We start from the raw sequence: 27,696 nt of genomic DNA, 5'->3' as shown, positions 1-27,696 counted from the left end.
CTGAAAAAAAAAACCCACAACCAACCAAACATGGCTTATGGGTGGTTTGTTAACCTTCCCCTCCAGTGTGTCAGCTAACACCCTCCCAGGAATATGTCACCTCAACAAGAGACAGTTCTCCAAGGAACTGGTGGTGTGAGGGAGGAAATAATATACTTGTCCTCTGCTCCTCCCTGAGCAGGAGCTGGAGTATCCTGAAGCAGGTGACAGGTTAAAAAAACCTGAACAAAAATAAATCCCACCTACCCCTCCCTTCAGTGGTGGCTCTGCTCCTGCCTGCAGAGCTCAGAAAAGCTCAGCTAGGGAATAAATAAAACTTCATTTAATGAAGCCTAACTCCCCAGTTTGGGCATTTCCAAAGCCCCACCTTTAGCCTTCTCTACCACGCTCAAGGCAAACAGGTCACCTCTAATCATTCAAATAAAACCATTTCAAATTATTTCCCTTAACTCCAAAGCTGCTGCTGACAGCCCAAGCCTGCTGCCATCAGCAAAGGGCTTGGGTCTGTCTGTAAAAACATTAAAAAAAACCCAGAGGAAGCTGCAGCACCAACTCATCCATTCAAGTGTCTCCATCTCCACTCCCACCACAGCCCCCCTTGAGCCCAGCTCAGAGGGATGCTAACAGGGATGTGCTCAGTGGTAGTTAAACCTGTTTACAGGTTGAGGAGTTCCTGTCACCACCACAAACTGAGCCAGAGACAAGGGGAGAAGATGTAGAACAGCTCTGAAGAGGCACCACACACACAAAAAATCAAGTAGAACAAGGGGCCAAACACTGGACTCACCTGAGTGTAAAACTCAGTATATTACCAGCATCTGCCAGGCAAAACCCAGCTCAGAGTGGTCTGGGGGCAGTGGCCTCTGGCTGCCCTCATGATTTCAGCTCCATGTTATGGGGAAAAAAAGCCAAGCAGCTGTGCCAGTGGCAGAAGATGGACTCTTCCTGCAGACAAGGATGCTGGGTCCTGTTCCCAGGTGGTGTGTGCAATCCTGTCCTCTGGCAGTGGAGGGCGGGCACATCTGTCCCTGTGCTGCAGAACAAGTGTCCTTCCAGGGAACACACACCAAGAGCTCTTGAATCCTTCTCACCCACTTTGGTTTGATTTCCCCTCTGCTCACCAGTGGATCAAAGCAAGTTCAGCCCAAGTTCCTGAAGGCCATGGGACAATCCCAGCTGAGACCCACCACCCACAGCCCAGGAGAAGCAAGCAGGAGGTTTCCAGTCAGAACTAATTCATGAGAAGCTCTGGATCTTCTGTTGGATTTCCAACTTGGAGATACGACAGAACTATTTTTGCAATGGATGAAGAAACCCACAACCCTGGGGGTTTGAAGTCTTTGCACACCCAGGGCAGCTCCTCAAAGCCATCAGAGCAAACCAGGACCTCGTGACCCACCAAGAAAAGCAGTTGCTCCTCATGTGCCACCCAGCTGGCCACAGAGAAAGCAGAAAACATTTGTGTAGCTAGAAAGAAATTTATTTAGGGATGAGACTTTTCACTACTAGAAGCCAGGCTCTAAGCTGGCTCTCAGGATTCTAAATCACACTTTTCTTTGGACAATAAATTTCAAGTCGCACTTACTGTCCTGTTCTTCAAAAAAGGAATGATGATGACCAAAAAATAAACAAAAAAACCCCTATCACCTAAATGCATTAGTTTCAGCTGAAGCCATCTTCCATCAGAAACCATAGGATCTGATACAACAAAGTTCTCCCTAGGGATGTGGATGAGTAGAGTAGCTCAGTGCTTTGTGTATAGTACTGCTGTGTTCTGTCCCGTATCAAAAAAACAACAACAACAACAACAAAAAGAGTTTAAGCTGCTGAGCACTGCCCCAAGAGCACTGCCCCACGCTTCAAAGTCAGCTGCTCTTCCCTTGGAAAAATGAATAATAATAATAATAATAAAAAAAAGAAAATCAACCCCTCCCCCCCCAAAAAAAAACCCCCAAAACATCACCAACGCCACACGCTGGTTCAGACGGAGCGAGTTCCTCCCGCGGGCTGGCACTGGGCAGGGCTCACTCCTTGGTGTCCTGCTCCTCTCCCTCCTGGGCCCCGTCCTCACTGGCCTCCTTCTCCTCCTTGCTGCGCTTGTTCTTTTTGTGCTTGTGACGCCGGTGACTCTCCCCCTCCTCGCTCTCGTGTTGTTTGCTGCGGAGGGGAAGAAAGGTGAGAAGGAAAATGAAATCCGAGCCGGCAGCAGCACAGCTCTGCCCCAGGGGAGGACCCGAACACATGTGGGGACACAGCACTTCTGTCTGGGGTAGAAAGGAGACAGATTGGGGTGCTGAGGCACCAGGGTGCCACTGAAAGGCTTCATCATCTTTCCTTGGGACAATTACAGCAGATGTGGCTGAACCACGGGCAGGAGGTGGTTGCTTTACCCCACACACTGCACCAGGCAGACTGCTGCCAGAGTAATTTCTGGATAGTGTTTACAAGCAAAACCTGTGTCCTCCTCACTCCTAACACTTTTGACACATCTCAAGCTTCAATGTCAAGCTCCAGGGCTGTTGAGAGAAAGAAGAGTCCTACATCAGAGAGGGGTTTGACACTTTCACTCTTGAATGAGGCAAGAAAGCGAGCAACGCAGCTAGAAAAATGTGGGAGGCAGATCCTATTTCTACTTCTTAACTCAGGAATGACCTGGCATTCCACTTAGCTTGGTGCTTTACAGCTCCTCTCTCTCCTCATCCAGAACTGGTTTCCAGATGCAGCTGGATAGCTTGGATATCTCTACAGGATTCCTGTGACATGGGAGAAATCCCAGCCAGAAGTAACCCTGACCAGGACCAGGCTGCAACATCTCCAAACGCTGCACCACCAACTACAGCGTGCCCACCACAGCCCCCAGATCCTCCTCCATCTCCCAGCAAGAAGGTGGGAGCTCTGGTTTTGTCCACTCTGGCTCTTGGCCCTTCCTGGGAGGAGACTCTTTCCTGCTGCTTCTCAAACTATTTCACTTCAGGGGCTGAAAACCAGGTGAGGTCTGTAGAGCTGAGCGTGGTGTGAGGGTGGCAGGATTAAAACAGAGCACAGGAAAAAGCAGACAAGTTTATGACAGTGACACAGTCCAGACACTGCAGCCACCCAGCTCAGTGAGAGGGGACAGCCAGGTGCAGAAACAAATTCCAACCACAGCTGGGATGCCAGTTGAGCAGCAGAGACACCCAACTGGCTGAACCACTGAAGCCCTGACTGAAAAGCTCCCGGGTTTTGAGTAATTTTCTGACTTCTTTAATAAATGGTTTCGCAGTCATTAAAATGAAAAAAGGGAAAAGAAAAAAAGAAAGCTGCTGCCTCTCCTCCACACATCTCCAGCCACCTCCTGGGCAGCAAGGCAGCAGTGGTGTGTGCTGGAACAATGCAACTGCCCTTTAATATTTAAAGGAGCGTCAGTAATTCCCTTCAGACTGGTCAATTTGTAGGAAACTGGAAACTACAAGGAAACCCTTTCATCCTCCTGCAAACGCCTTGGACAGGCTCAAAGTGCCTGAAGCAGGGACTCTGGTATGCACTCAAGAGTGGCCTGAAACAAAAACTATTCCTCCTTTGCTTCAGCTAGCAAACATTTCCCATCCTACCACTCTGAGCAAGACAGAAAGCATCTGCCTGTGGCTGAAAGCAGCAGAGGAAAAGTCACCTCATTCTCACCTCCTGCCTGGCTCTGGAAATCAAGCTCTCCAGCAGATTCTGACACTGCTTTGGTAAATTCCATCCCATTCTGCTATCTATCTAACATTACATTTCAATTCTGAATTCAAGCTGAGAAATAACCCCTAAAGCTATTGGCTTGTTAGTCTGGTATCAGTTGAGCTTCTGTTTGTTTTCAGTTTGGGTTGTGGTCCTTGGCCTTTCTTCTCATCACTGCGCTTCCAAGCCTTCAGCAATCAGTCCTTTCTGGAAAACTTCTTCATCTCCTTAAGAACAAGAACAGCTTTTTGCCTCCAGTCACTATGTAGGAGTTCTTCTGATACCAACTTCAAAATACAGGTCATTATCTACAGATGAATTTCCTCTGAAAGAAGGAAGTAAAGCACCAAAAAACTGAGCAAGTCTGCTCAAGTCACTGCTAGGATGCAAACTGCCACAACAACCCAGCACTGCCCCAGACCAGGCCTGTTGCTTTGCTTACATGAACATCCTCACAAGAAGACAACCTGCAGGAAACACATTTTCTCTAGAAAAGCCAGGATTTCAGGACATCCAGCTCTGCTTCACCTCCCTCCAGATCACCACCGCCCTCAGATTCACCAGGCACAAAGCTCTGAGCACGCAGCGCTGGGCCTCCTGCTCCAGGAGGAACGTTTCTCTGCAGCTGGGGTGTGTTCCCCCCCCCAGAGCCCCATCCCCCCCGGGACAGCTCTCACCGTCTGGAGGATTTGTGTTTGCTGCTCTCCTCCTTGTCCCGGTGCCGGCGCTCCCGGTGCCGATCCTCCCTCTCCCTGCTGCGGTCCCGACTCCGCCGGTAGTCGCGCTCGAAGTCGTAGCTGCGCTCCCGGCTGTAGTAGCGGTAACGTTCATCATCACTGAGGAAGAGGAAGGAGAAGTCAGGCAAGGGGAGGAGGGGATGCAAAGCTCCTGGAGACCCCAGGGTCAGAAGCTGTGCTTACAGGACTGGAGAACCCCACCCTCACCAACCAAATCCGTCGCCTCTTCCTCCAGCAACACAGACCTCGGTGTCTGTGAGGCTCCTGAAAACACCGTACCCATCAGCTGCTGCTGCTGCTGCTGCTGCCTGAACCCCAGCTGCAGCCCCATCCTGGTTTTCTACCCACAGTGAAACAACTTTCTTCATTTCATCTTTTAATCCATAGCTCAGAAGCCCAAAGAGCTGAGTGTCACGGCCAAGGGAGCAGCTCAGCAGCAGCTGTGTGGCCAATGTCTCACAGCTTTCACCCTCACAACCCTTCCAGAGTATGTCCAAGACATCCAGACACCTTGTTCAAAAACAACAGAAACTTGCTCCTCTTGTCATTCTGCCTTCCCTGATGCTGGATTTTACCTCCCAACACTCTTGTCCCAGATAACCTGTAATTCTTTTGTGTGAGTTAGGCTAAGGGACCATTTTCTCCCCCATGAGCTCAAAAAACTAAATTGTGAGTACAGCTGACAAAGCCTTTCCACCTGTACCTGCCTTGCTGTCCAAGGCACTTCACACCTGGGAGGACCCCAAGCTCAGACAAATCCCTCTCTCCCCTCTATATCTCCCAGTCCTTACTCAGCTTCTGAAAGCCAAAAACCTAAAGAGTTAACAAGCCCCACTGCACGAAATGATATTCAGACTCAGAGAAAGGAAGTCTGAAACATCATCCTAACACTCAGGGCAACAAACCAGACAAATAAATGTCCAGTATCAACCATCAGGGAATGCTCCATAGGGCTACACTGAGGGCTACTTGCCCTGCTTTGGCAAGCATGATTTCAGAGGTCAACATGCTCAAAAGCACCCAGAAATGCCAACAATGTGCTCAGGAGACCTGATCATGGGACTTGGCTGTGGTGTGACTCTGCTCAGCAAGTGTGGGAATCTGAGCTCCTCAAACTGCAGCAAGTTGGTCTGGGCTGTCCCTTCCCACCCAAAAAAAAAAAAAAAAGAATTAGGAAAATGTTGTCCTGCTGTTTGCTCACCCCATGGGCTGGGAAGTTTCCCTGCAAGCAGCACCCCTCTGGCAGGAATGCACATTCTGATCATGTTTTGAATGACTATTGGCATTTCTGGGCCTAATGCCTGCAAAACACTGACACTGCCTGTGGCAGAACAAAGAAGTGACAGGTTTGGGAAGAGCTTTTGCAGCCTCACCTTCACTTCAGCTCTCTAGATCAACACTGGGAGGCTGAAAGCTTCCTTTCCCAAGTGCTCCCAGCACTGCTGTCACCTGAGATCACATCAGTTCCCACCAAGGTGGTTATCTCCAGGGCTGCTCCTCACAGAAACACCTGGTTAAGGATTTATATTTGCTGGCTGACTCCTTCCCCTGAGAGCCTCTAGAGGAGAGCTGAGCAAAGCACGGGTGATTTTCCCTTTGATCTGCCAGTGGCAGCCAGGAGACAAGATGCTTCTCCAGCCAGTGTTTCACACTGAGCTGTGAAACACACAGTGAACAGAGAGGGGCTACTTCATTTACTGGCCTCTCCTTACAGGGGAGAGAGCAAGTGTAACTGGTTCTGCTGGATGTAGTGAAAAAAAAAACCCAAAACCAAAACAAAAAAAACCCAGGAAATCAACCAAGGACACTGGCTCCTTGTTTGCCCTCTAGTTCCTGACCCCAGGTGTCACCTCCCCGGACTTCCCAGGGCAGAGCTCCCTGCTGGGCCCCCTGAGCACTCACTTGTTGTATTCACTGGTGGTGGGGGTGCGGTCTCGGTCCCTCTCCCTTTCCCTCTCCCTCTCCCTTTCTCTCTCCCGCTCCCGCCTAGAGCCAGAGTACTCCCAGTGGCTGCTGCTGGAGCTGCTTGTGCCTTTGTCCACCGTTGTCACCCAGGGGGTGTGGGACGTGGAGATGGGTGGGTAGCTGATAAAACCTGAATCTGCAAAGAGAGAGCAGAATCCCTGATCATCTGAAAGCTTCACAGCATCCCCTCTGGCCCTCCCTTTCTGCAGGTTCCCTCTGGAGGTACAGCTGAATCCAAGGAGGATTCCAAGGAGGACTGACAGCCCAGTTCCCTCCTCCTATTCTCCCTTTTTCTGCTTCCAGCAGTTTGACAAGAACACGTGCACACTTTTCCCCTGAGGAACATGCTTGCAAGAACAGCAGTTCACAGACACTGCTGTCCAATGGGACCATGGTTCAGTGGTGGGCTTGGCAGTGCTGGGTTAACAGTTGGACTTGATGGTCTTGAAAGTCTTTTCCAACCCAAACCATTCAATGACCCTAAAACCTCCCCAAACCCTTTCCACAGCACATCAGTGCCAGGGCCATACACTTCCCCAGCTCCTGCTCTCCGCAGGTCCCACTGCACTGAGTCTCCACTGAGAAAAGTTTTAATCCATCCCTCAGGGATGTCCTGACTTAAGAAAGCAAAGGTGCCTGCAATGCTGGGGCACCCTTTTCCAGCTGAGTTCGGTGAGCTCCAGGCTCTTGGCCACCCTTACAAGGTCTCACTTCTAGTTTGGGGTCAGAGACAGCACAGGGCTCTACCAAGGAGGTGCCAGCCCAAGTGCTGGTCACTGAGGAAAGGGGGGAGAACGTGGGCACTGCTGGCAGGGCTGCAAGAGGGCAGCAGGGAAGGTGCTGAAATTCTGGCACTGCCTCATTCCTCCCAAAGGGAGGCAGATGCCTGCATGTGCCTGTAGGCAAGGGAGATGCTGAAGTGTGGGATGAGGGCATGGAGAAGCTCAGGAGATGCAAAGCTGCTGGTTGGGCTTCTCCCTGAGGGTGGAGGAAAAGGAAAAGAGTGTTGAGTGAGTGTGAGCAAGTGTGTGTGTGTGTGTGTGTGTGTGTGCAAACAAGAGCATGGTGCACATGGGGGAAGGTTCTCTGTTGCTGTGTATCTGCACTGCAAACACTGATCTGAGGCTTAGCACTCAACTACAAAATTGCTACAAAATTCAGTTTCCCAGACACCTTCTGGTGAGGTCAAACTCAGCTTGTGTGGGATGGGGCACAAGCAGGACTGTAATATTAGAGCAAGCATGATGTCCATCAGCTTAAAAAAAGCCTAAACTATCAAATACCAGAGAACAGAGACAGAAGCAGCTCAATTGTTTGCTCTTTTCAGTGCTCACCTGCAGAGTTGTAGCCAAATGGAGGAGGCTGCCTGTTATTGTAGCTGGCTGGCTGGCTTTGGGGAGAGAGGAGAGGACACAAGTTACTGCCAGCAGTGACCCTCTGCAGGTATGTCTGTGCTACAGCTTCACCTGATCTGTCCTGAGCCCTGGGAAATATCCTCCTGGGAAAGCTGTGGTTTGAGTGAATCTCCTAACTCTGCACTGCAGACTATCAGAAATGGCTGCAAGGGCAGCTGCTTGAAATTGCTTGCGCTGCTTCAGCCCTTCCTTCTGCAAAGCAAGGAGGCTCACTGGGAAACCACCAGTGCTTAACAAAGCACCTGGAGAATCTTTGCAGAAAACATCTGGAGCAACACAACTTGCTGTCATCTATTCTGCTCTAGGCCTAAGCACAGACCCTGAATTTTATTGACCCCTCCCTGTGCCACCAATGTGACAAATCAAAGAAAATGCACCCAGGATTCTGTACAGATTCTGCTCTCATCCCCCCACCCCACACCAATCCCATCCCAGATCAAGACTCACTACTCCTGACTTCAGACCTCTCCTCCTCCCTTCCTCACTCCAGAGGAGCTGGGCCCATGGCTCAGCCCAGGTGTGGTCTTACCCATCCAAGGTTGGAATGAGGAGAGCTGGTGGTGGTGCCAGAGGAGGTGGGAACAACCCTAAACACAGAAGCAGAAATCAGCACAAAGACCTCACAGCTTGCCATGAGGAACAAGCCTTGGTTGCTGTTTATAGTTCAAAGCAGTTAAAGCATCTTTTTTTACCCTAAACAAGGCCCTGTTTGAAATGGAATAATTTGCCTTCAGGGTTGTATCTCCTACCAAAACTAAAAGCCCACACCTGTGGTAGTTCTGCAGGGGTATGGAAAGAAAAAGAAAAAAACTGCCTTCTATTTTGGCTTCTTCATCTGAAGGCTACGATTCAGTAAGGGGCAAACATTAACCCTTACAGTCCAGGAAAGTCTGGGTCTTGGGGTGCAGACATGCTGCAACTACAGGAAAGGTTTTAGTGCTCCATGAATAACTTTGCCTCTTACAGAGGAGGTAACAGAGAATTCACCTGGGTTTGTTTTTTTGTAAAGAAAGCCAATCTCCTGAGCACCTATCCTTTAAAAAACCCTAAGAGGAGCAGCCCCAGTGATGCAGCAAGCTGGCTGAGAGGTCTGACACCTGAAAAACAGCCCAGATGTTAAACATGTAAAGAGTTGTTACACAAAATCATCCTGGGTTTCATCCAGCCCTGTGTTACTTAAGCCAGATGCTGAGGTGTGGCCACCTGAGTGCTCAGAATCACTGCTGTTATCAGGAGCAACTGAAGACCTACCTGGAATAGGACCGGGTGGTGGCAGACCTATGGAAATGAACAGAACAAGTGAGGACAACAGGGACAGCACCTCCTCTCTGCACCTGAAGCTGAGCCTAAAAGCACACACTTGAATTCACAGATCTGAGCAACAAGTCCAACAGAAAAACTGGTGCTGTTTAGCACTGACAAGCCTATAAATTATATTTTTTTCCTCAATTACGACCTCTTCAGCTTTATATTAGAGTTTAAATCTTCCTGGTCTCTTGCACTAGAAAATCCCTTTCTCCACATGTGTCAACACACAGACAACTGATTTGGCCTTCAGCACAACGGAAGGAGCTGGAAAGGAGACCCTGCTGTAGATGGCAGTGTGTCCTCTGGCTTGTTTGTAGTTGATTGGGTTTTTTAAAAAATGCCCTGGTTGCCACCAAAACGAGTGAACAATCTGTCTCAATTTTGCCATGTCTCTATGCATTATTTAAGCCAGAAGCAACAAAGGCAGAGCCATGACTCACTTTGGATCATGGTAAAGGCCTCATCTGAGTTATATTTTGCTTTTAAAATGAAGTGCTAGACACTGGACTCTTCTAGGAGCAGTAAGAATCATCCTGCAGTGGAGGGCACAATAAAATGCATAAGAACAAACACAGAAAAATCCAATCTGAGTAATTCAAGGTATAAACCAAGCAAGAACTGGTCTGGATTAGGAGGAAATTTGTTTGTTAGAGCTGCTGGGGCAGAACTGCCAATTCCAGCATCACCCCTGAAATACTGGGAATCAACCACTGCCAGACAGGACCCTGAACTGGACAGGACAGCAGTTCCTGTGCTCTTGGCTTCCTCCACAGATAAACAGGAGCCCACTTTATTTACATTTACCAATAATGGGGACTGGTAGCACCCAAAGGCTCTCTCAAGGAAACAAACCCTACAGTTTTCTTCAAGAAACTTAAGTGTCCATGAGCAAATGCTAAACAGGCTGATGGAGACACTGAACACAGGCAGGACTGACTGCTTGACTACCCCATAACATTTACACCACAAAACCTTTGATTTGCTCCAAGCCTGGGGTTGGTTCCAAGCTCCAAGCCCCAAGCCTGCCACATATTCCTGTGTGAACACATACCTGGAGGATGCAGGGGAGGTGGAACAGAAGTAACAGGTGGAGGAGGGTGGAGGAAGTGTGGTGGAGGTGGCCCAGCCAGTGGGGGAGGTGGTGGGCCTGTTGGTGGTGCAAAGGGCTGTTGCTGAGGTGGTTGTTGGGGCTGTGATGGCTGCTGAGGCTGCTGGGGGGGTTGTGGCTTACTTCCGTGGTCTCCAAGGACCTTAGAAGGCAAAGGAAGGAGAAGAGAGGATTTTAAATCTTGTTGTGCACCTAAGAACTTCAGTGTGCTGGCATAAAGGGGGGAAATCAGCAAAACAGGCAGCACTGTGGGACTGGGCAAGACCAGGCTGTGCTAGAACCCAAGGGATAACACTTTTTGGGGTGGAAGGAAGGCTGGTCAAAGCAGTCCATACCCTTTGGGAGGTATTTTCTCTTCCACACAACAGTGCCAGACAGCTGACATTTCAGGGTATCAGCACATTTTGTCCACATGAACAGGCTGCAGATTAACAGCTGCTATAGCTGAGGGTGACACAGTAGTGCTGCCTTTTCATTTTTTCCCTTCAAAACAAATTCATCTTTGCTGAAGGCAGCAAGAGGCCAGATTCTGCTCTAGATGGTGCCCATGTAGGTAAAAGGAAGAGTGGATTCCCACCTGACAAAAGCAGGTCACATACCCACTAGTGCTGAAGGAATGACCAACAAGCAGGGACACCAGAAGGAGCTGGAAATACAGGTGTCAGTGCTTGGGAGGGGGAGGAACAACCACCACTTCCCAACTAATGCTTTCTCTCGGGCAAACTTGGTTTTTTTTTTTTGGCCGTTGTTGGCAAAATTTGGAAAACAGACCACTAAAAAAAGTAAATAAATAAAGAGACCTCAAAACCAGGTGTAAAAGCAAAACTGAGAATTGTGTCTAGGCAGGGGAAAGGTTTCATATTTGGGCTTTCCTCAGGGAGCTAGGAGTGGTGGGTAAGAGGAAGGTGGTTAAGAGAGTTCTCAGTCCTCAAACCCTACACACAGCACCCTCCTCCCTAGGAGCCACTCAGAACTGTATGGTCAGACACTGGACATGAAAAGCTGAGTCCAGTTTCAAAGCCCAGGCTTTTCTTTCTTAGTGAGGAACAATACCCAGTAACACAGGCCTGAGGTGTGGGATGCATCTAACCATGCTGAGACTAAATGTGACTTCAAAATGATAAGAAACAGGAGCTCTTAGTAGAAGTCTTCCATAACAGGACTGGAGATTCCACCCTGACAGTGTTGGGAAGGGAACAATCCACCTAAGAACCTCCCAGCTGCACACCTTGAGGGATTCTTTGGGAGAGCTGATGGGAAAAGGAACCTGGGTCTTATCATTCAGATGGGAAGGGCACTTTTTAAAGGCCAGTCCCTAACTCTCAGCAAGATAAAGCTTTTAACACTGGAATCAATTCCACTTGCAGAAGGGAACAATACAGGCATACACCTCAATGGGTTTGATATGCTGCCTGCTGCTTTGCAGATTGGAACTGTGACACAGGAGGGCAGGAATGCTCAAGGTTGACTAGAAGTGCAATGAAATCAGAAATTTGTCCAGATGGCACAAAAGTTTTACCTGAATTGGGTTTTCCTCCGTGGCGTGCTTATCACGGCGTCTTCCTTCTACTCTCCTAATTGTGCCTGCCTGGCCACCAATCACATCAATTGTCCCACCCAGCTTCCTAGTACAAAGTAGATGCATCTTTTTAGGCTCAAAAAAGCATTAGAAGGAGCAGTTTTCCCCACTGTTAGACTTCTCTTGCACATTTTTTTCCACGCAGGAAAAAAGAAAAAATCAGCAGCACTCAAATTGGCCAAGAGGTGAAGGAGAATTTCTGTCTTCACTTCTAAGCAATTTAATCTCTGCCAGCCAGGGTGAATTCAGTCTGAACACCCAGAAAAACAACATCCAGGTGTAATAATAGGGACTGCACACTCAGCTTCAGAGCTGAAATCCTTTGCTCCCTCTCCAGATTTGAACAATCATTCCCAAGTCAAAAAAATCTTATGAGATCTGTGTGACAGCTGGAAACAAACCTGACTGATTTGAGGGCACTGTGAAGGGGGACAGCAAAGCCAGCAAAGGGCTTCAATGCAAACAAGCTAAAGGAATGCTCTACAGCTTCTACTTAAAGCATGCAGTTGGTTCTCTCCTTGGGCAAAGCAGCAGAGTTGGAATACATGAGTGACTTCTGCAAGGCAGGTGTGCAAAGGATGTGCTGTGAACAAAGCAGCAGAAACACCCAGATCCCAAAGCTCTGTTTCCTTATGGGTTTCACATAGTTTTGTTTTTCTAAGGTTTTTGATTAAAAAAACTTCAGGAATCTCTTAAGGTCTGAGTGGTTTTCCCAGCAGAAGCTGCCAATCAAAATGACTCAATTGTTTTGCTTTGTCCAGCCTTGTGGATCCCCTCTCTCACTGGAGACAATAACTCATTAGCCAGCATTAGGCAGCCCAGCACACAGCTCCAGAAAACCAACAGCTCCTCTTATCAGCTGCCTAACATGTAACCCACTCCCACCCAAGGAGCCAAAGATTCACATCGTGGGAATAAGCCAGGTAAGCACGAGCAGGCAGCAGTGTCAGGCTTCAAAGCTGAAGTATTTGTGTTGTTTTTCCTAAGCAAAGCTTGAGGAGATTCAGATATGGCCCAGGTGGGTCCCAACTCCCCCCCTGAATAGCACAGTGCACCCAGGCTTTCTGTCTGCACCATCTCTTACCTGTTAGGAGGAGGCCCAGCCTTCATACGTCCTCCCACCAGAGCCAAGAAGTCTGTTTTGAATTCTGTTTTGATGATGTTGTTTTCCACTTCTTTTTCAGCATTTCCTGTCCTTCCTTGCTGAACCTATGGAAAGCAATGTGTAACACCAGGGTTTAATGCCCTCAGTTGCCCTGAATGAAGATTAACCCTCAGCACAGTAAAGGGCTCCCTTGGGGAACAATCACAGGACTCTTGCAAACAAGCAACCTATTTTTCAGCCAAAGCAGCAGACATTTCTGTAAACCAGGTGGCTATTCCAGCCTCAGCCTGCTGCCCACTGCCTCCCTTTACAAATCCAAAAGTTTAATAATCTCATATCCCCTTTCATATAGTCCTTAACTTAAAGCTGGGGTTTGTGGTATTGACTCTGGACCTTCCAGCCAGACGCCCCTACAGCTGAGCAGCCTCAAAGTCAACTGGAAATCCAGTCAAGTCTTGCTACTGTAGTGGTTCAAACCTGCCAGGCAGCTGGAAGTGTTTGTTCTGTAAATAAAGGATTGTAGCAGTGAAATGTTATCTTTAAAGACACACTTTTGAATTTCTCATGGCTGAAGGGAACAGAGAACAGTTAGGTAGTACAGTATCTTCTCTTCTTATCTCTGTGAGTACAAAAACAAGGCCCAGACTTGCTGTAGGATATGAGGAGGAACATGTCACCTACTGTGATCTTATTCTCTGTGCTGATGGGAGGAGCAGGATCCAGCCCAAGCTGAAGCCGTCGCTGCTTTTCACAATAAGCTTTCCATGTTTCTTCATTGAATCCATAATTAAAGTAATCAGAAAGATCAGCACCTGGCAAAGGGAGCACCAGTCAAACACAGGGATTCCAGCATGCTCACCCACTCCATGAGGCAGCTCTGAAGTGGAAGGTTTTTATTGCTGTGTCTCAGACTACACAAATAATGACAGTTGGGTCCTGATCCCAACTACAGATCCCAACTCCCAAGGTGAAGGCTGAACAGTGACATGTGCCAGGTCAGCACACACACTTCTCAGTGACAGAGGTGCTTGCCAAGAAAACACAGGTGAAGAGCTGCAAGGAGCTCTGTCAGGCAGACCTCACCACAGCAAGCACTTGCAAAGCACCTCCCAGCCTGGCTGAGGTGTCCCTCAAACACAACACTCCCCTTGCAAAGGCCTCCTCAGCTAGGCCAGGTCCAAACCAAGCAGCTGACACACATTGGTCAGGTGAGCTCTTTGAACATGCTGAGCTTGGATCCACACCTTGAGGTTTATCTTCTAGGCCTGTCACTCTTCCTCTTGTACCACCCAAACGTGCGTATTTTACCAACACAGACCCAGCAACATGACATTTATGGATCTATTTTATCAGCTTACTTCTCAGCTTACTTTTCTGAACCTCACTTCATTGTTTCCCTTCTAATTTATTTTCTTCCTAACCCCTCTGTCTCACTTCACAACCAAGAGGAAACCCCCTGCAGAACAAAGGTTACATTTTCTATGTCTGCACTAGCTGCTACTCACCCCAGAGTGCTTTAGTGCTGGTTACTTAGTTTAATTGCTAAGTTCCTTGCTGCTTACTTAGCATTTATCTTCTACAAGATAAATAAAGTACAAGGACTGGCAGGGAAAATTATTTCTGAGAAGAAGCAAGTGGGCTAACATTTCATCTCAGCACATTTTATGAGAGTAGCAAGGGGAAATTTTGGATCTCTTCAGTTGCTTCATTGCATCAAACTCAGATGAAAACCAGAAGTTCATTTGTAGCATCCCAGGAAGATAGAACAGACCATGAACATACTAAAACCCACTCTGCCAAGTACCTTTTTGTCTGGACAGTCTAGATAATTATGTCCAGAAGAAATTGCTAGGTTCTACCTGGGGCAGAATCCAGCAAATGAATCAGGCAATGCAGCTTTTCTAAAGAAAAATCCTACCCCACCTTGTCAAAGCTGACAGTGTTTGCCTAAGTTAAAATAAGAGTAAATGCAACCCAATTTCAGTGTGAAGTCAGTTACTGTCACTGATGAGACAGGCACCAGAGGCTGAGCAACTGTTCCAACTTCCCTGTTCCTTAGCAGCAATAAATGGACAGAAAATCCAGGTGAAATTCACAAGAGACAACTTAAAACTGCAGAGAATATTTACCACAAGAAACTGTGAGGCCCCACCTGGTTTCCTCCATGGTTTGTCTTCAAATGAATCCAAATCCACTTCTATAACAGGCAATCCATTTATATTCCCTGCAGCATCCAAGTCAATACCTTTGGGCTGCAATTTGGCTTTGGAGAGAGAGAGAAACAATTACTATTTTTAATGCAATGTCTTTAATCCACTAATTTGCTGAGTAAATTACTCCAGTAAAAAAAAAAAAAAAAAAAGAAAAAGAATAAAGTGCTACTGTGAATTCATTGCTGACTTTATAGCACCTAGGTAACCACAAGCAACTTTTTAATAAAAATGACTTCAATCATGCCATAAATAACTACAACACTTGCACCTGAACAGCAGAGAAGCCAATTTAACCCAGATTGGTGCTACAGACAGAGCAAAGTATTAGAGCATGCACAAAATTGATCCCAAATGAAAACATAAATATTTTGCCTGAGGAGAAAACCAATTTATTTCTCCAAGTTTCTCATAACAAAAGACTTTATCACCATCAGTCTTCAGTAGACCATACATACACAAACTGGAGGCAGCAAAAATGTGATGGGTACAGAGTCTTCAGGGGGAATTACTTCTTGTTTGTAAGTCATTTGCATAGAGAAATTAATGGCAAGAAGTAACATAAAGCCCATGAAAGGACAGTCACACATATGAGGTAGGACAGAATCCAAGTCTCAATAGCAGTGTAAACAGTGGGAAAACTTCACCTGCAGAAATATGCACAGCTGACACTAAAGGCCAGGGTTTGTTTCTTCTTGTATCTTACACTGCAACTGGCTCAGTAGATAAACCACAGACCTGAAGCTCTCCAGGCAATTTACAGTATTTGCCTCCAGAGCAAGACTATGATTTAGAAATACTCTGTTTTCTTACTGTTCAAGTTATAATCAATGTTTTGAGGTTTTTTTTCTTTGAAACAGAACTATAATCAGCCTGTTTGGTGATGGGGAATTAAATCATTCCATCACACCCACACTGCCCTAGGAGAACTTCTCTCTAAGAAACACTCTTCCTATTCCTAGATTCAACAAGATGCACTAATTTAATATCCAGAGACCAAGATGAGCAGCTGCTCCAACTGTCAATGCCAGGTGAGTGAAATACTGCAAAGAGTGAAGGATAAAAGTAAGAGCAATACCTGAAGCAGATGCTCCATAGCCTCTACCCGTTTTTAAGTTTAGATTCATAGGAGTTCCCCTATATGAAAAAGAATCACTCCATTGGTAGTTGAACAAAGTGTTTGGCTGAAGATTTTCATGCAAAATACACTCAAACCCTGACATCCTTCAGAAGATGCTTAGTTCACTTGGGTTCATTGATGCTTCTCTACTATTTTTAGTAAAAAAGTCTCAAACACCTTAAAAGTGAGACCCATCTGCAACCAAAATTTCTCTAACTCTACAGAAACCCAGCAAACATCCTTACTGACTGACCCCATAAAGTTGTCTTGGACATGAAAGGAAAGGTTATCTCCAAGATTGGTGGTTACCATTCTGCCCAGGATTGTGCTTAAATATTTAAAGGGAACTGAACACCATGGAAACCTCAGTGGCACAAAGATTACAGAATGAGGAGGGAAACATAGAAGCAGATTTCAAAAAGGCTGACTGCAAAATCTAGTGAGCTGCTAACAGATGGAGCATTGCTTGTCAGAGTAATCCATCAGATCAACCACCTCTACAACCAGGGAAGGAAATTATCCATCAAGTGGAAAAATGAGAAGGTGCTACAAGGTACATGCAAGTCATTTCCTTAGGAGGAAGGCTGGTAGCAGCAAGCAAATAATGCTGTCTTGTCACTTTGATTCAATGCAAATCAGGTAAAACTTTGTCAGTGACATAACTTCCTGGTTTGTAATTCCAGCCTCACCATTTTTAATTCATGAAAAATTAAGACATCTGAAAATGAGTAAATTCACATCTTACACAAAGTCTTGTCAATACAGATGAGGGTTCAGGAAGTTTTCACAGATGATGAGTTACACTTCACACCTTTGATCTTGCCCAATAATTATTTCCTTCATTTTCCAGCAGCAGATCTAGGAATTATCATTCCTATTTAATAGATGGATTCTCCACCAAGCAATTGCAGGACAGAGCTGCCACTCAGCTTCTAATCCCTTGCTGGTGCTCCAGCCATTACCCCCATGTCTCCCAGAAGACAGATCAGCTCTCACCCCCACTTCCAATCCCAGTCAACATGCCAGAGCTACCCAAGATCAGAAACTGGGAGGAAAACCAGCAGTGCCTACATGTAGGATGGTGCTCCCGTCTTAATGTTGCCAATTGTCACTTTCACATCATCATCATCACTGTCACTGTCGCTGTCATCTTCATCATCTTCACCACTTGGAAGGGCCTAGCAACAAGAAAAGTACACAGAAGCTCACTGATACATGATACATCAATTCCCCAGGACAGTCACCTCACAAAGCTCATATCATGAAGGACTATTTCTGATATACAGAAATAACTTTCTCCTGCACTCCAAGGCTATACAAAAGCCTTCCAGATATCCAGTGGTGCAATTCTGCAAGATGCACAACCTGAACTAGCACCTCACCACTACAAAAGGGTCTAAGGAAGGTGCTCCCAGCTTCCTCTCCTTTTGCACAGCACAGTGGCTGAAAGCAAACCCATCAAAAAGCCTGGAGGGAGTGGGGTGGAGAAGCAAGGCTCCTCTTTCAGCACTTTCAGGACACTCCTCCAGTACAAATGTAACATGTGAGGCATTACCAGCATCTTTACACTTACATCTTTTTATTCATGAGCACAAAAATAACCCCACCTGCCCTTGGCAGTGGGACACATACATGCTGTGACATCTCTCGGTCTTCGGTGTTGCCAGGCCGGGTCTCCTGAGGAGCATCTTGCAAAGGATGAGAAGATTCTGCATGCCTGGGAAAGAGGAGAGAGAAAAGAAAGTGGACAAGCCTGAGGTTCATCTATAGAGCTAGAGGCTCATCTATAAACCTGCCTAAAACACTTGGTCCAGGTGACTTTCATCTAATGGCTTTATTCAGGGAGTCTGTTTACTCTGCTGGCAGTTTGCTCAGTGACACAACAACAACAACAACAAATTCTTTGTCCTTGCTTGGCTTGGGTTGGAAAGAACCAAGTTTTGTGCTTCCAAAGAGCACCTGACAGACAGCACAGCTGCCTGGCCAAACACCACACAACAGCTACACCAGCTTTCAGGTTTGGTGCAGCACAGTCACAGCTGGCAGGAATAAGACCAGAATAAGCAAAACTTCACCCAGTCCTTAAGGATGCTCACAGCTAGACATAAATTTAGTCAGCAGCAAGGGCATCTGCCTCATAGAGATTAAGGAAAAAGTTATTTCAGTGTTTCTACAAACAGTTTACGTTAATAAGGAGTTAAAATTCAATGAAGACAGAGAGCTATCCACCCAGTCTTCTCATTCATAGCAAATTAGTCCTGATGCAACAACAGCCAGGTTCAGATTTACCCCCAGTTAAAGAGTTCACACAAATGTTAATGTTGTTTATTGCATTAGCCAAGCAAGAAAGTCAAATTGATATACAGAGGCTAGAAAAGAGTTTGCTAAGTGTTCCAAACTAAAACAGAGATTGTTTTTCTCTAATGTCACAGGTAGAACCTAGCAGAACCTCAGAATAATTCCAGCTTTCCAAAAGAGTCAATGGCCCAGGTCCAGGAAACCCAATTCTCCAGGAGTACTTTGTGGAGATGTTGCTACTAACTAAAACCCCTCATGTTGGATAATAAACATACACAAAATTATCTTCCAAAAGAAACACACACCACACCTCACAGAATTCAAACACTGGTCAGATTAAAGTCATTTCAGAGGCAGCAGGAAGAGAGGCACCAAACAATTAAGCCAAAAGATCACACTAATGCAACTCAGAAAGCAGTTACTAAGCATCAAAAAAAGAACAAATGAACAATTCCAGCTGTTACTGAAGCTCCTATGTTAGAAAAGCTCTGCAGGCAAAGGAATAAAACAATCAAGCCAAGATCAAAATGAAGGGATGAAGGTTCAGCAGCTAACCAGGGAAGCACAGGTCCTTTTTTCACCAAGTTCCTGAGGTGACACCTGAAGACACTTCAAATTACAAAATGTAGCCAAGATCTCTAAGGGAAAATCAGGCTCCAGAAGTATTTCAAAGTTGCAGACACAGGCAACCACCCAAGGACCAAAAGATGAACCACTGGAGAAAGTCCCACAGGTGGCTCCAAAACCTTTTGTGTTTTGTCTGCCAAATCCAAGCAACTCATAATGTTACCCTCAACCTCAGAATTTTCTTGAGAATCCAAGATGACTGAATTAAGGCATAGAGACAAGTATTCCCTCCAGTTTCAAATCACACGAAGTATCTGTGGGGGTGCATTAAAATTTATGAATTGGAGTTCAAACAAACATTGGCAAAGTAAAACTCTTCCCCCTGACCTGTTTGCTGCCCAGGAATGAACAATCTGACAGCTCCACAGCCACCATCTGCACACAGAAAACATGTCAGTGGTCCCTAATTTCCTCTGAATGCCACCATAACCCCCTGCACTGCTGACAGAACAGCATCCTGCACAAGCTGCTGGCATTTAATGCATCCTGGAGGGAATGTTAATGGATGCTGCATCCCAAACTACACTGATTTTTGTTCCATGACTAGAGACAAACGCTCTAGACAAGCCAACAATGCCTCCCTGGAGCTGGAGCCATTGAAAACATTGCAAACAAAGAGTCATTTTTCTTAAAACACCCCACAGCTCTTCATTTAGGAAGATTCTCATTGTGCAACAAAGAAGAAACAAAAGAGAGGATAGAAGAAACAAAAAAAGAGAGAACTAGTGTGGCCACTGGTACTCTTCCTTCATGCATCCTGCAGTTACTGGAGACAGTTGCAGGGAATTCAGATTTTTACATCCTGCTTGTAAAGTAAAATGACATCCAGATGGAGGTGACAAGGAACAATAGATTTTTGCAAGCTAGCCATAAATTTCTACCTAAAATAAAAGTTCTTCCTTCTCACAAAGCTCATTCAATATTTTGGGTGAACAGTTTACCAACTCTGCCCAAAACCTGGTTTTGAACAAGTGTTACATATTCCCTAAGCACAGGATACTTACAACAGAAGCAGAATAGTATCTGGAACAACCTCAGAAATCTACATACTGAATTCACATTGGCCTTAAAGGACAGTAAATATTAAAATGAACTGCTGATGATGCTGAGCACACACAAGTCTGGAGAAACTCAAGTCTTCTGAAAACCTTCCATCTGAAAGCTTCGCCCAAACTACACACTCCCCAGACCTTTCAGAATTTGTTCATGTCAAGATTTTAACCAAAGCTCAAGGTTTTTAGTGTTTCCAGGCACAGGACACAGTTTTACCACTGCCAGGCCAGCACAAAACCCAGTTCTTAAGGCACCATTTTTCCCCCATGGAATGAGAACTGGCAAATAGATCTGATTTAAAACTAATTGAAAACTCCAAACTTCTGAGTGCTGTCCCACCTCAAGTGTGGTGGCAGGAAAACAGAACATGCTGCTGCTCCTGGCAGCAACACTGGTGTAAAGCACTCACTGAAGCCACGCTTAACATGGCTTGATCTTCTTTGCAACCTATATTGTCATAATTAATAAACAGCCTCTGGACTCACCCAGAAATTGGTCCATCTTCTTGTTTACCAGTGGTGTCATCTGCAAAAACGATAATAACACAATTATTCAGGAAAAAAAAAAGTTAAATGTAAGCACAAAGTGTGTCACAGCTACAGAAACACCCAGCAGTGCCAAGGAGCTCTAAGCCCAAAGTTCTCTTTTCAACTAGAAATGGAGCAACTATAAAAAACCCAAGCCACTCAACAAACAAAACCTATCTGCAAAGCCTCACATCACTGACACCCAGCAAAATCCAGAATACAAAGTCTCCCAGCAGAAGGAGCAAAGGGAAACACCACATAAGAAACTGAAGTCGCCTGTGAAGATCTTTATAGGGGCTTTTAACGAGCCAGGGAAGAAGAAACATAAAAGTATTCAGTCGGAAATTCTATGAGAAGGACAAAGACGTTTAAATTAAGCCCTGCACTTTTCCCAGGCTTTCCCCTTCTCCCCCAATTCCCCGTTCACTCGGGGGTTCACCCGCATCGACCACGGCAAGAGGACTCGGACACTCCAACTGTACCACACCACCACTTCGCTGTTGTAACCAGGACAATAACCCATCCCTGGCCCCACAGAGAGCGGCTCCAGCGCCCGTCCCCAGGACCGAGCTCTCCCGGGGAGCTGCCGCCCCCCCCGCCCTCCCTCCTGCTCCTGCCCCTGCTCCTGCTCCTGCTCCTGCTCCTGCCCCTGCTCCTGCCCCAGCCCGGGGGCGGCCCGGAAGGCGGGGTCAGGGGAGATGCTGAGGGTCTGCCAGGTGCCCGGCATCGCCCTTGGCCCCTGTGCCCGTGGTACCTACCCCCGTACAGCCAATGCTCCTCATCCTCCTCCGCCTCCAGCGGGGCCGCTCCCGGCACGGCGCCCGCCGCCGGCGGCTCCAGCTCGGTGGCCATGGCCGCCGCGGGGCTGAGGGGAGCGGGGAGCCCCGAGCTGCCCGCCCTCCCCCGCGGCGGCAGCGGCAGCAGGAGAAGGAAAAGGAGGAGGGGAAGGAGGAGGCGGAGGAGGAGAAGCGGCGGCGGCGGCCGCCGGGGCCCCGCTAGGCTCCCGCCGGGCCCTGAGGCGAGGCGCGCATCCGTCGGCACGGAGCGGGGAAATCCGCAGCCGCCGGGCCGCGCCGAAAACGCCTGGCTAACGCGCCGCCATCGCTCTTTCTTTGGCTCCCGCGGGCGGGGGAGGGAAGGGAAGGAGGCACGGAGGAGGGAGAAACCCCCCGGGCTGGGCGCGGAGGCCGCCGCCCGCTCCCGCCGCCACAAAAGGCACCGGGGAGGGGGTGGGGGGGGCAGCCCGGGGGCAGCGCCGCGGCGCAGGACGGGGCCGGGCGGGAGCGCGCATGCGCGGGGGGAAGGGCGCGTGCGCAGAGGGGAGCGGCGGCGCCGCCTCAGGAGGGCGGGAAGGGCGCGCGGGGTCGTTCCCTCGGTACCGGCACTTGGGTACCGGGTCCAGCGCCTCAGTACCGCGTTACCTCAGCCTAGGTTCGGCCTCTCTCAGCCGCGGTTCCGCGGTACAGGCTTCCCTCAGCCTGGGTTCGGCGGTACGGCCCCTGCGCGTTGGGCAGAGCGGAGCGGCGGGGGGGAATCTCCTCAGCCCGGCTGAGCAGGCGGGGGACATCGCCCAGGCAGGCTCGGGCTTTGTCGCCAGGCCCCGAACCTGGTGGAGAACTGGACGGGTTTCTCGGACAGCCCTGTCGGTCAGTTTTAAGAGAGTTTCAGCTATGGCAATCGGCGTGGAGAGGAAGGGCAGGAATGGCCGCTGTGGCTCCCCACAGGCTGGAAGAGTCCAGCCCAAAGAGTTTCTGGACCCGACTGGAAGCCGGTAATGCTGCTGGTGGTGTTCATTTCACAAGGCCAAACAGCTTTTTTGTCAATATAAAGGTACCTGCAGAACAGCCGGTGACAGGATGAAATAATTCAGGGCTTTTTGGGTGGGATTTTCAGGGCCTGCTTCTGGCTTTGCAGCTCCTAAGTGAAACTTCACATTTTCCATCTTCAAACCCCCGATATTTACTTATTATTCTGAGATTCAAAGCCATCTGGTAGCTGCTGCTTTCCAGGAGCTGCAGCACTTAGTGCCACTACACCTTTCAAGACTCTTAATTCCATCAGCACAAGGAAGCTTTAGGGAAATGATTTTCAGCACTACTCAACGATAAACGAGAAAAAGAATTATAAAACAAGTTAACCATTTCCGTGCACTTACAGACAAAAAATATTGTATCAAAAAGTTACCTTGGAAGTGTTTCTTCTCTCTGTGGCATAAGTGTGTCTAGGATCCATTCCTTCTCTTTGTCCCCTGCTGCCTGCTGCAGGTGGGAAGGAATGCTGGAGAAATGCTCAGCACAGCAACTGGAACAGGAATTAGGACAACTGGATCCCTCAAGGATATTGAGAACTGGTCCCTGAGATCCCCTGGTCATACACTACCTGTGGTTTCAGATCAACTTACAGAGGTGGGAAATTGCCACCTAAGTAAAGAGTGGTGGCCAACAACTCTTGTTGGCTGTTAACATGTTCTGCAGTGGTTGTGTAGATTTTATGCCAGGTGGTTGCCAAATAAACAGGTGTAATTCAAAGTCCAGATAGGTCAGTTCTACCACGCAGATTTATAAGGAAATTACTGGTTCATGTGAATGGAGAAATAATAGCAAAAAAATTAAAATTGAGTGAGGGACAAAGTCAAAGAGCTTTTAGGAAATTACAAGCAAAATTCAGACATCAATCTTGGAACTAATCATGTTTTTAACTCAGCAGATGGAATCAGTGACAATTTTTTTTTCTTCTACAGGAGGAATAGGTGGGCACCTGTAAGAACTGGGAGGACCAGGAGCACTGTAGTGTAAGTATCAAGAAATTCAACAGTTCAATGTGTCAAATGATTAATCTGGCCTGATAGGACCAGTCTGTTGGGAGATCCTATAAACCAGAAGTGACTGAAGAAAGTTCCAAAGCTGTCATGGAAAGCCATGAATCAGAAATACAATACAGACATTAAAGAGATAAATGTGACCCTTTAAAATTCAACGAATCCCATTATTTTCACAGAAAATAGGGAACTATCTACATTGCTATTATACTGCCTTAGCAATGAGCCATTATCCAGAATATCTGATCATTTCTGGCCACCTCTGTTCAAGGAAAATTAATGTGAACTGGAAGAGATAAATGCAAATGCAAGCAGGATGATCAGAAGCACAGAACTTGACTTTGTAGGGGAGACATTTCATCTTGCCTACCAAATGAAGACTTAAGTTTAACTGGAAAAATAAACTCAGCTGGAACACTAACTTTTAATGAATGATACTGACATGGCAGATGTCTACTACTATGAATAGAAATAAATATAGATAGTAAGCTTCACAACTAAACAGTTCTGAACATAACTTCCAGTAGTAGAAGTCAGGGCCAAATCCCACATGTTCTTAAACTGGACCTCTGCTAGTAATCAAGGCAATCAGAGCTCATAAACCCTACCAGGGGATTAACTGTTGCCATATTTGGCCTCACTCCACAGCCACATTCTCTGCATTTCTCAAATAATATTCAGTAACAATTCCATGCTTAAGCAGGACATCGACCCAGCTGCTCCTGTTTGTCCAAAACCACTGAGGACACCAACTTTCCACAAAACCACTGCACGTGCCCTTGCAGGAATGCACTGTTCATCCCTCAGGGATGAGCCAAGGGCTTTAACGTGAAGTCCTCCTTTCACAGCTACAAAGCCCTGATGCCACACACAAAGGGCACCATTGTCCCACACTCACAATCCACTACATAAACCAATGATTTATTTCCCTAACACAGAGTATCCACGCTCAGATTTGGCTCCCTTTGAGGTTTGCAACCACAACAGCAGAGCAGGAAACCCTCTGCTTTTTCAGAGAGGAGCAGTGCAGCAAGAGACTCCTACAGAATCACAGAATGGGCTGGGTTGGAAGGGACCTCAGAGCTCATCAAGTCCAACCCTTGATCCACTCCCCCCGTGGTTCCCAGCCCATGGCACTCAGTGCCACATCCAGGCTCTTTGGAAAGATCTCCAGACACGGAGAATCCACTACTTCCCTGGGCAGCCCATTCCAATGCCTGATCACCCTCTCCAGAAAGAAATTCTTTCTCATCTCCAACCTAAACCTCCCCTGGCACAACTTGAGACCCTGCCCTCTTGTCTTGCTGAGAGTTGCCTGGGAAAAGAGCCCAACCCCCCCCTGGCTCCAACCTCCTTTCAGGGAGTAGGAGAGAGTGATGAGGTCTCCCCTGAGCCTCCTCTTCTCCAGCCTCAACACCCCCAGCTCCCTCAGCCCTTCCTCACAGGAATTCTGCTGGATCCCTTCACAGCCTCCTTGCTCTTCTCTGGACCTGCTCCAGCACCTCAATCTCCTTCCTGAGCTGAGGGGCCCACAACTGGACACAGGACTCAAGCTGTGGCCTCCCCAGGGCTGAGCACAGTGGTCTGGAACCAACCAAATCATCTAGAAGACTGTGATGTCTTCTGTTCTGCAGTTTTCTTTTTTGGAAAGCTCTCCTCAGCTTTCCAAATCTTTAAGGCAAGCAAACCACAGCTGCAGCACCTGTGGGGCAGGGCTGTATCAGGAGTTACCTGCAGAAAGCCCAGCAGCACTGCACCCCACTTGCAGCTGATCAGCACACTGCTATGGGGAGAGACGCAAGGAATTTTGTTTCCATAAACACAGTGCACTCCTCAGAGGTTTTCATCTTTAAATTTAATTAAAGAAAAAAAATGTCTCAAAGTGATGATTAAGCATGTCTGACTTCCAGCTTCTTTTAATGGCACAAGCCAGTTCAGTAAATTGTAGAAAGTGAGCTCAGTTAATTTTATTTAAAAAAAACAACAACCAAACAAACTCAGGATGTGAGGTCCTATTTAAAAGAAAAAAAAAAGTGGCTGTTCACTTGTAAACAGAATAAAATAATGTTAAGAACACAAAGTTTCATACAGCTGAAACAAAACCACTTTTCTGAAGCAGTACAAGTAATGTTACAACACCATATGAACACAAAAAGCAGAAAAACAAAAAATGGCAGAAGAATCACATAATACTACTAAGATGATAAATTATTTACATTGAATAACTTGACATTTTTATTGCTCCAATGGTAGTGTGTTGACAAGTAAATGTAGTAAACTGTCATAGTGGGACAATACTGAACACAAAACGTGGGTCTGCATATGGAGTTTTGTACCTAGCAAGGAAAGCACAGGAATATTTTTAAATTTATTTATCAACACCATACCAGATTTAGCAGAACTCTTTTCTCTTTTAAAGTCACCCATCTACAACTGCATCCACACTTCCTAGGCTTGTCTGTTCCTGTTTTAGAACTCTTCGTTTTTTTTCCCTCCTCTGGTAAAACAACTTCACAGATGCAGGTGGGGAATCAGTAGGCAAAAGCTTTGATGCTCTGCCAGTAGTCTTTAATACTTCAGTACTCCTCAGATACAAAAACTAGACACAAACCCAAGTATTTCCTAGGTAAAAACTCAAAAGGAAAGTTAGTGTCAACATGTTTGTATGAAAAACTAAACACTGACTTGGTAAACAGTATTTACTTTTAAAAATCTGCTGCAAACTCACACTACTGATAGTTACTAGTTCCCTTTTCTCCTTACTCTCTGCAGGTTTTCTTTTGTTGGAACCAGTCAAGGCACTTTACCACTTCCACTACACTTTGCTAACAGTAACCTCTTACATTGCTACAAATTATTTCTCCAATTAACAAGTATCCTTCATAAATAGGTTTACTAATTCAAGGTGACTTATTGTCAAAAAGGAGCTTTTCCAGTCTCTGTTGATACAGCTACCCCTGAATGTTTTTATATTAAAGCAAAGGATAGCCCAGGCAAAAAAGAACCTGTAGGCAGAGCAGAAGTGCAGAGTTCACAGCAGTACTTACAGCTGCCTTCATCTTTAAGTGAGCTATGGAACCTGTGTCTTTCAGATGCAAATATAATACTGCATGCTGGTTTTGCATTTTAATGCAAATTTATCTACTTATTAAAACATGAAGCTTACTCTAAATGGCAGTTTTGGCTCTCATGTTCTTTCCCAGTTGCTTTATGGCCACATATTTAAATGTCTATTAAAACACAAAAAAAAAAAAAAAAAAGAGACCCTTTCATGGTTTGAAGACTATTACAGCTAATAACTCAGGGACAAAGTAATACGTCTGGAATTTACATACTTAAAAATGTAAACTTTAGAAAGGAATGTTCTGTGCTTCAATGCCTCCTGGTTCCCAGCAGAGACCCAAGGGCAGACAATCTGCTGTGAGCAGAGCAGCCAGGGGAAGGGGATGGATGGATGGATGGATGGATGGATGGATGAGGGAGGGAAAGCAAAGCCAGGATCTTGTTCTTGCCTTGGATCTCTGGACATATCACAGCACGGGGCAAGCAGGGAGCAGTCCAGAGGGACTGAGGGCTCATGGAGCTCAGGGTATTCTTTCAGCTTGGCACAGCACCTCACAGGAACAAATCAGGCTGAGAAATTCTGAATTAAATATGATGAAGTCAGCAAAGGCTGAGGAGGATTTCTTTTCAGCAGGGAGACCGAGGACTGCTCAGCATTCACTGAGCTGGCAGCTCCTAGAACTCTCTTGCCTCTTCTCCCCACTGGAAAAGAACATTTTGAAAACATAAAGAAGAAGACTAGAAGCTGCTGAGATTTCTTGAGTTTCTTACACAAAAGAAGAAAATCACTAACAAAGGTCTGGCATAACAGAAAGAAACTTCCATTGTTCTCTTCATTAAACTAAGCTCCCTTCATTTGCTCCAGAAACATACTTGTAAGAGAAACATATAGACTTGGGTCTGCTGTTTCAGTTTTGGTCTGCTCTGCATTTTTTCTGCCATTCAGTATTTTCTCTGTTTCCAGTCAACATTATTTCCCCCCACACCAAAAAAAATAAATTGGAGAGAACACTTTGCTTGGTTCTGTGATAGAAATCCGAGCTGCAAGGTGTAGCTAATGTTAA

The 27,696-nt window shown here is 46.7% G+C and overlaps 1 protein-coding gene across 1 annotated transcript; it reads right to left on the bottom strand.

Annotated features, from left to right (window-relative positions):
* Window positions 1-1,464: 1,464 nt before the first annotated feature.
* LOC103534192 (pre-mRNA 3'-end-processing factor FIP1) lies at window positions 1,465-21,985 on the bottom strand. The gene is made up of 16 exons (XM_030449283.1): window positions 21,510-21,985; window positions 20,710-20,749; window positions 17,879-17,963; window positions 17,318-17,424; window positions 16,205-16,263; window positions 15,069-15,179; window positions 13,598-13,728; window positions 12,896-13,020; window positions 11,752-11,857; window positions 10,176-10,374; window positions 9,068-9,094; window positions 8,346-8,403; window positions 7,736-7,791; window positions 6,339-6,537; window positions 4,377-4,535; window positions 1,465-2,157 (listed from the first exon to the last, which is right to left on the bottom strand). The coding sequence occupies exons 1-16, from the start codon at window positions 21,601-21,603 to the stop codon at window positions 2,025-2,027; spliced, it is 1,689 nt and encodes a 562-aa protein (XP_030305143.1). The 5' UTR covers window positions 21,604-21,985; the 3' UTR covers window positions 1,465-2,024.
* Between the last annotated feature and the right edge of the window lie 5,711 nt (window positions 21,986-27,696).

This window comes from Calypte anna, chromosome 4 (assembly GCF_003957555.1).
Source record: "Calypte anna isolate BGI_N300 chromosome 4, bCalAnn1_v1.p, whole genome shotgun sequence".
NCBI lineage: Eukaryota > Metazoa > Chordata > Aves > Apodiformes > Trochilidae > Calypte > Calypte anna.
The sequence above is the reverse complement of the archived record's forward strand: the minus strand, read 5'-3'. Positions and strand labels throughout refer to the sequence as shown.

What these genes read in the sequence shown, in the direction of transcription:
- LOC103534192 (XM_030449283.1), bottom strand. Translation starts at nt 21,603, where the DNA reads ATGGCCACCGAGCTGGAGCCGCCGGCGGCGGGCGCCGTGCCGGGAGCG. An exon ending in CAAACCATGGAGGAAACCAG is followed by an intron (nt 13,729 to 15,068) that starts GTGGGGCCTCAC and finishes TCCCTTTGCCAG; the next exon opens with GTGCTGATCTTTCTGATTAC. An exon ending in CTCATTCCAACCTTGGATGG is followed by an intron (nt 7,792 to 8,345) that starts GTAAGACCACAC and finishes CTCTCCCCAAAG; the next exon opens with CCAGCCAGCCAGCTACAATA.